General features: G+C 43.9%; 1 protein-coding gene across 1 annotated transcript; it reads right to left on the bottom strand.

Moving 5' to 3' along the window:
* Window positions 1–5,643: 5,643 nt before the first annotated feature.
* Window positions 5,644–7,138, bottom strand: LOC115067930. The gene is made up of 2 exons (XM_029557136.1): window positions 6,815–7,138; window positions 5,644–6,457 (listed from the first exon to the last, which is right to left on the bottom strand). Exon 2 carries the CDS (start codon window positions 6,392–6,394, stop codon window positions 5,675–5,677), a length of 720 nt encoding a protein of 239 aa, XP_029412996.1. The 5' UTR covers window positions 6,395–6,457; window positions 6,815–7,138; the 3' UTR covers window positions 5,644–5,674.
* Between the last annotated feature and the right edge of the window lie 1,586 nt (window positions 7,139–8,724).

Here is an 8,724-nt window from a genome sequence, read left to right as displayed (position 1 = left end):
GTTTGCTCAATTTCAATTGTTAAGTTTGTCCATATTTCCATAGATACTTATTCCAGGTCTATTGTTCTAACTTTGTTTATGCTGCCTTGGCAACAAAACTTCTTTTGTTTAATGTCTTTTATTTTTAGTTAAGTCTAAATATCCATGGAGTTTGTTTAAAACCTTAAATGTCTGTTCTGAGTTCTCAAGTTTGTTTGTGTTACCATGACATACCTACCTGTTTTTTGAAATAGGAAAGTGTTCTGTATCTAAGTTCAATTTGTTGATTATTACCTTGGAAACCTGTTTGGTATATGGGTAACTCTTTTACTTACAGGTCATTATATCGACAGACCTTGAAGTGTGCTTTTGCATACTTCTTGAAAGTTTCAAGGAGAAGAAATCATATACCAGATCATGAAATTTAAAAGCCTTTATTAAAAATACTAAGGTTGTATTCTACTATTAAATATTAAGGCTACAAGCCAATCCCGGTTCTGTCCAGTTGGTGGTGGTCCTGGCCTTGTTAAAAATCTTCCAAGTCTGCCAGACTGAGCTGCTCAATATATTCTCCGACAGTTAGCATGTGGTTCAGGCCCTCAGATGTCTTCGCTTTGCTCAGGTAAAAGGCCACCAAGGATCCCATCCCTAGAATGATGAGAGCTCTCCAGATTATCTAAGATAACAGACAATGGCCCTGGCACATCTCCCACATAAGATCACACACCAAGCTCCCTGGGATCTTGGCAAAGGGAAATGACAAAGTAGATAAACTTATTATGTCTGTAGAGATTCCTCTACTAGAACAAGCCAGAGCCTTACACCAACAATTTCACGTTTCTCCTTGCAGTCTTCACCGCCTTCTACCCAACCTACCCATTTCTCAATGCAAACATCTGAGCAGATCCTGCATTACATGTGCACCCCTTGCTCCCTTAGGCCCCCTCAATCAATATGGAGTTAACCCGCGTGGTCTCTTACCCAATGCCCTCTGGCAAATGGATGTATCGTCACTTACCTACTCCTGACAGGCATAATTATTCTCTTTCTGTTTCTTAAATGCCTTGTTCTTCATTCCCGCAGTTAGAAAAATTTCAATCACTCTGTGTATCAGGCCCTCAGAGCACTACACGAAGATGATTCCAACCTGCCCTATGCACCCTGACAGACTTGGCTTGCACAAATGTACAAGGCCTACTGCAGATAATTCCCCACCTCAACTGATCCCGTGGGATGATACCCCTTGGAGGGCTGGTAGCCAAAGACAGGTAAGATCCTGTTGGGCTGAATCAACCTAAGCCAGGACATAGCCATGTATGTCCATGCTCCAATGATGGGTAAGGTTCATGCCCGAATAGGACAACCTAAGACAGGCACAGTCCATGATCCTGGGGTCATCCCAAGGCAGAGCTGGCTACAGGCTCTCACTGGATAGTCATTTTTAAAGAAAAAGGGTTGAAATGTAGCAGGAGGCCTCCAAAGATGCCGTGGACCCAGAGCCCTGGTTTCACTTCTTGGTCCACAAATAGCCCACCAAAAGGAGCCCATGCCTCCATACCCTGCTCGCGAGCCCAGTGACTGCTGACAGACTGCATGGCGTGGACCAATCAGAAAACGATACGCTGACTAAAGGGACTTGGGGGCGGAGAAAAGGGAGATATAAGGTGTGCCTCCTCCTGCATTAAATGAGTCTGCAGCACCTCGCCTAGTGCTTGCTTCTACCTGACTCCTGGGGTCTGTGTGTCATGACCCCACGCCTCTTACCCCCCCAATCAGCAGGGGACCCGATCCAGGTTAGGGTCTTCACAGCTGGCCTGAGGAGAACCTGCAACAGAAAATGTCTCCATTCCCACATCTTTTTAACATCTTTTACATTCTCATTTTCTTTTTTTTTTTTTTTTAATAATTATGGACATAATAAAATGAACAAATAAAATTTCCATCTGTTGTGAGAATTGTTTTCCCCGGGAATGCTAAGCAATGCTTATCCTCTTCTAAGGTTCCAGTATCAAACCAATGTTTGATTAAAGTTTTCCTGAGGAACCAATGAATTCACTGAGCTTACTTACAGAGATGACTGAGGACTTGCTGAGTTGTGAGGGTACGCACACTGGAAAGCCTTTACCAAGCATGTGTCATGCCTTCTCTTCCTAGCCTTCCCCAGATTCTATACTTTAGCTCTCTTCAAATCCAGGCGATCACGTGTGATTTGAGCCAAATTACATACAGTTGGCTGGGAAGAGTAGCTATAAACTCTGGTGAGGGTCCATTGACCCTGCTTACCCCTCCTTTAATGAATGAGCACAACCATCAACAAGCCCAAATGTGATGATGTTTAGTAATCAGGCAAAGCTGAAGTCATGATGATGGCAGTTATTTGACGCAAGAAGAGACTGCTCTACAGCATCATTTAAAAGGATTTGGTGCTAGAATCCACATTTGAGGGAGAACATACGTTGTTGTTTTTTTTTCTGAGTATGTGTTACTTCACTTTGTATAACAGTTTCTAGTTCCATCCATTTACCTGCAAATTTCACGATTTCATCTTTCTGTACTGCTGAGTATAATCCACTTACCTGCAAATTTCATGATTTCATCTTTCTTTACTGCTGAATAGAACTCCATTGTGTAAATATACCACAGTTTTGTTAACCACTTATCAACTGAGGGACACTTAGGTTGCTTCCATCTCTTAGCTATTGTGAAAAGAGCAGCAGTAAACATGGTTGTACAAGTGTCTCTACAATAGGATGAGTCCTTTGGGTATATGCCAAGGAGTGGTATAATGGGTCATATGGTAGGTTGATTTTTAGAATTTTTAAGAGTTCTCCACACTACTTTCCATAGGGGTTGCACGAGTTTGCAATCCCATCAGCAGTAAATGAGAGTTCCCCTTTCTCCACATTCTCACCAGCATTTGGTATCATTTGTTCTCTTGATTCTAGCCAGTCTAGTTGGGATAAAGCATTTCCCTAGTTACTAATGATGTTGAACACTTTAAGATGTTCCTTAGCCATCTTTATTTCTTCTTTTGAGAATTCTCTTTAGATCTTTAGCCCATCTTTTAATTGGGTCATTTGCTTTCCTGTTTCTTTGTTTTTTAAGTTCTTTATATATTCTGGATGTTAAACCTCTGTCAGATATATCACTGGTGAAGATTTTTTTTCCCACTCTGTGGCTTTTCTTTTCGTTTCTTTGTGTATTTTGCTGTACAGAAGTTTTTTAGTTTAATGAGGTCCCACTTGTTGATTGTTAATTAATTAATTGACCTTAATTCCTGAGCAACTGGTATCCGACTTAGAAAATCCTTTCCTACACCTATATCTTGCAGGTTACTGCCAATATTTTCTCCTAATATTTTCAGGGTTTCCCATTTTGCATTGAGGTCTTTGATCCATTTGAAGTTGGTTTTTGTGCAAGGTGAAAGATAAGGATCTAGTTTCATTCTTCTACAAGTGGAGATCCAGTTTTGCCAACACCGTTTGTTGAAGATGCTGTCTTTCCTCTATTGTGTGTTCTTGGTACCTTTGTCAAATATCAGGTGGCTGAAATTGAGTGTACTTGGGTTTGGGCCTTCAATGATGTTACATTGATCTATGTCTCTATTTTTGTGCCAGTACCATGCTGTTTCTATGAATATAGTTCTGCAGTAGACTTTGAGACCTGCTATAGTAATCCCCCCAGTGTTGCTCTTTGTGTTCAGGGTTGCTTTGGCTATTCAGTATCTTTTGTGCTTTCATATAAATTTAAGGATTTTTTTTTCTAATTCTGTGAAGTATGTCATGGGGATTTTGGTTGGGACTGCATTGAATCTATATATTGCTTTTGGTAGGATGGTCATTTTCACAATATTAATTCTTCCAATCCATGAGCATGGGAGGTCCTTCCATCTCTTGGTGTCTTCCTCAATCTGTTTAATGATTTAAAAGAACCTACTATTTGTATGCAGCTCTCTGGCCTCATGAGAGATGCTACTTTGCAAAGTGGATGGCAGTTAAGAAAGAAACTCAAATTTTGTTAAATTGCAGAAGTGTCTGTGGAGTGCTCAGCCACAAATGGGACGTCCATAACACATATCCTCAGGCAAGGCTCAGGGACCATTTCAGAAGCAGGGGAATAAAGATTGTAGGGCCCAGAGGTTGGGGAGGACTAAAATGAGAGTGTCCTCTGGACGTGCCAGCACTGCCACACTCATGGTGACAGCTGATGGTTTCTGGAGGAGGGTTGGTTTTCTTTGACATTTGGCCCCTGATAAGTCAACCACATTCCCACACCTATATGTATATGGCTAGTACAAATTGGACTTGGTGAGTTATAAAAAAAATGGAGGGCGGCTCCCAGGGTTCCTGAGCTGGGAGGCGGCGGCCAAGGCTGCTCGACAGCGCGCCCTGCCCCACACCCCTCTTCCCACCGTGCCCGCCCGCCCTATGTGTGCGCCCCTCCTCCTGCACCTGCGCGCCGAACTGCAACAGAGAGCTGCCTCAGCTGGAGAGAAAGGGACTGGCAGGGGGAGGGGGGCAGCTACAGCAGGGTTAACTTCCATTTCAGCTAACCATAGGAGAGATCAAAGTCTCTCCTGATTATAACTGGTTTAGGAGTACAGTACCTCTTAAAAAGATTATTGTAGATGATCATGACAGTAAGATATGGTCACTCTACGATGCCTGTCCCGGAAGCATCCTGTGTCCTCTCATATTTCTTCCCCTGTCAGTGGAACTGCAGATGTATTTTGGCCTTGACTGGATGGGGTTACCAGGTTATAGCTTTGCAGTATCCAGTTTATTGGGACCATCTTGAATTCTGTGATGGATTCAGAAAACTTTTAGACCACTTAGAGTTGGATAAAATTTATCTGTTTGGGGCTTCTTTGGGAGGCAATTTTCTGAATACACCCACAAGTCTCCTAGAGTCCATTCCCTCATCCTTTGCAATGCCTTCAGTGACACCTCTATCTTCAACCAAACTTGGACTGCAAACAGCTTTTGACTAATGCCAGCATTTATGCTCAAGAAAATAGTTCTTGGAAAATTTTCCTCTGGCCCTGTCCCCGACCGCTTTCCGTCTCACCAGCAAGAACGACGCGGGAGGACAAGTCAGGATCCTTCTGCAGCAGTTTATTTGAAGACTGAAGACCGAAGACGCCGAGAAGTGGGAGAGCTGTTGCTTATATATTCCCCAAAGGTCCCATTATGATGTATAAGAAGCGGATTGGTTGCTGGAGATCATAAGAAGCGGATTGGTTGCTGGAGATCACGCCACGGGAGGAGGCGGGGGAAAGCAGGCTCTTGTGCATGCCCCTTATGGGTGTGGCAGGATGTTTACTTTTAAGAAGGTCCGGATACCAGCGCCATCTTGTAATGGCGGCGGGGGCTGTGGGTCTCCCCAAGTTCCCCCTTTTTTTTATTTAAAAACACGCCATTTCTTAGGGAAGAGAATAGAGGCCTAATCTCTCTGTAGGGTGCAGAGTGGCCCCTAAACACTGAAGGGAGCTTTTACGAGAGAGAGGTTCATGCATCCCGACCTCTGTGCAATTAGGCATATTCTCATAGATGATAACATCTATGTATCATCTACTGCGATGCTTTGCTCGACATTCCCTTTGAACTGCTAGAATCCTGTTCTTCATTTGTGCAATGGGTCTTCACCCCAAATGGTGCAAAGCAACAGAATGCAGCGACCTGTATATATATATTGATTATCTAAGTATCTCAAGCCAAATATCTATGGGTGATCCGGCCTCTAGCGCTGCGAGGGCCTGTGCAACAACTGCCTTTTGCTTATTAGATCTTATTTTCATTTTGCAGACCAACCATAACACAAAGAGCATCCCACAAATTATAAAGAATCCAAACATTCCCATCCCCACCCATTCCTTGAAGTAGGAGATAGCAGACTGGATCCAGGAGCCCAATCCTTCTGTTAGCGAGAGATCGATTCGCGTAGAATTGATCTGGATGATGGCTACCCTTAATTTTGCTAAGGTATCTTCGAAATCTGCACTCCAGTTGAGCTTCAAATGCTGTGAAAGACTTCTAGAGAGGTTAGCAGCAAGGGTGAAATTACCATATTGGATAGAAGTGATACAAAGGCCTGGGAGTTTCTGTTCACATCCCAATTGTGCTAATTGCCATAATATGTCCACTTGTTCTTGCAAGAGGTCAATTCTTTGATTGACTAGCATTAAACCTCCTTGGAGCTGCATATTAGCAGAGGCTTGATAATCTAGAGCAGCAGACACTGAAGTGGCTGTCTGCACCAATGCGGATAATGTCATGGCGGATGCCACGGTAGCCCCTGTAATTGCTGCTCCTGCAATGATGACTGCAATGGCGGCAGATATGCCAAAATCTCTTTTATGCCTAAATAAAGATAGGGTACCTGGCATGGCTACAGGCACAGGTATATATCGAGGCATGCGGGTAGCAATGGCAACAGGGTAAATAGAAGCATTCCAGCAGGGGGTATAAGCACATTCATCTAAAGAACAATTTAACATCTCTATGGATTGATTATATGTCTTGCTGACAATCCAAATAAATGGGGGCCAAAGGCAGACTGGAGTAGGAGGAAACTCCTCTTCCTTCAGGATATTTATCTTCTCCGTCTTTATCCCCCACTTCATGGATCCTTTGTGCACGTCCCCGACCCAATCATAAATCAATGTTGTTATCAAATATTTGCCTTCTTTGATATATAGCATGGGGAGGAGGTCTATACAACTCCCATTTATTCCACAAAGCAACCATGCATCAAAGGGATGAATATTAAATTCTTATAAGGAGTCTTGAGTGAAATTATCTCCCATTGGGGGTGACCATGTGAATTTTTTATCTTTTAAGAAAGCTGTTATTCTGGCCTGGCATCCTGTCCAGGAGGGAATAGTGTCAGCCCCTATTTCTCCTTCGCATGAGGGGAATATTTTAGGTTGCTTAGTTTTATTTGATTCTTTATCCCAATATGGCCTCCACCCTATTATAGCTGTAACATTAGCTATGTACTTTGTTCCCTGTCTATATTCTTTTCTTCCAAATCCATCATAGGTACCCGACCATTTGCCTGCAGAAGATTGATTATATAATTCAATGCATGGCCCCGTTGTATTTGCATCTAGATCGTCTTTAAGGGTGGTAGTAAATAACCTGGGAAAAACCTGTGCATCATAGGTCCATTTTCACTTTGGGCCCTATTTTCTTTTGCACGTGCTCCCATCCTTTCACTTCGTTCGGTTTCTGATAGGCTGTCCTGGAGATCCTCTAGAACCATTTGCCCTTCCTCCATAACTTCCTGACAGTAACCCACGTGGAGGCATAGGGTAAGAAGCAGAATTACAAAGGCTCCCATAATCAAGGCAAAAACAATTCCAGCAATCTCCACAACATCCATACCTCTCCGAACCTACCTGCAGTTCTGAATCCTCCTCCTGTATTGGAGGGGTCTTTGGGCGGCGCCAGCGATGTTAAGTCCCGGGTCTCGGCACCAGCTGTCCCCGACCGCTTTCCGTCTCGCCGGCAAGAACGACGCGGGAGGACAAGTCAGGATCCTTCTGCAGCAGTTTATTTGAAGACTGAAGACCAAAGACGCCGAGAAGTGGGAGAGCTGTTGCTTATATATGCCCCAAAGGTCCCATTTATGACGTATAAGAAGCAGATTGGTTGCTGGAGATCATAAGAAGCGGATTGGTTGCTGGAGATCACGCCACGGGAGGAGGCGGGGGAAAGCAGGCTCTTGTGCACGCCCCTTATGGGTGTGGCAGGATGTTTACTTTTAAGAAGGTCCGGATACCGGCGCCATCTTGTAATGGCGGCGGAGGCTGTGGCTCTCCACATGGCCCAGTGGACCCTATGATATCTGATGCCATTTATTTTTTGGTGGACAGGTTGGAGTGTTTGGGTCAGAGTGAACTGGCTTCAAGACTAACCCTCAACTGTCAGAATTCTTATGTGGAACCTCATAAAATTCGGAACATCCCTGTAACCATCATGGATGTGTTTGATGAGAGTGCACTTTCAACTGAAGCCAAGGAAGAAATGTACAAACTATATCCCAATGCTCGGAGAGCTCACCTTAAAACAGGAGGCAATTTCCCTTACCTGTGCAGAAGTGCAGAGGTGAATATAGATTCATGTGCAGATACATTTGCTGCAATTCCATGGAACCAAATATGTTGCCATTGGCCCATCAATGGTCAATGCAGATGAACTGGAGGGGCAGAAAGGCAACCTCAGCATCAGCCAGGAGGAGCAGTAGCTGGGCCTGCTGGTTCAGGATGGCAACCCAGCATGAGTTTGTAAAATCTGTGACAACAGCCCCCGCTAGCCGCCTCTCCAGTTCTCCAGGCTCCGGGCTTCATTGTGTTTTGACAGTAGGACTGATTGTCATCTTCGTGATGGGCAGCAGCTCTTCCAAGCCAGTGTGACCATTGCCTCTTCAGTGTTTTTTTAGCTTTTGAATTTAAAGAACTTCTGAAGACTTCCCATTTTAAGAACTGTGAAAATTTTGCCTCCAAAAGTCTTCATCACTGTGTTCTTAAGTGTATGTTCATTTCTGAGGTTTGGGATGGTGTTTTTGTCTCTTTTCCTTCCCTTTCCTGTTGTTCTGGCTTTTATGTTAGTCACTGTAAATCTGCACATAGAGACTATACATAAGAGGCACACAGGTGATTTTGCGCTGCTGACATAGTCTGAGTACCAGACTGGTAGCTCACTGCTCTTGCTCCTGCAGGTCACTGTCTACTTGCCTATTGAG

The sequence above is a fragment of the Nannospalax galili genome, unplaced genomic scaffold (assembly GCF_000622305.1).
Source record: "Nannospalax galili isolate Female #2095 unplaced genomic scaffold, S.galili_v1.0 scaffold487, whole genome shotgun sequence".
Lineage (NCBI taxonomy): Eukaryota > Metazoa > Chordata > Mammalia > Rodentia > Spalacidae > Nannospalax > Nannospalax galili.
The sequence above is the reverse complement of the archived record's forward strand: the minus strand, read 5'-3'. Positions and strand labels throughout refer to the sequence as shown.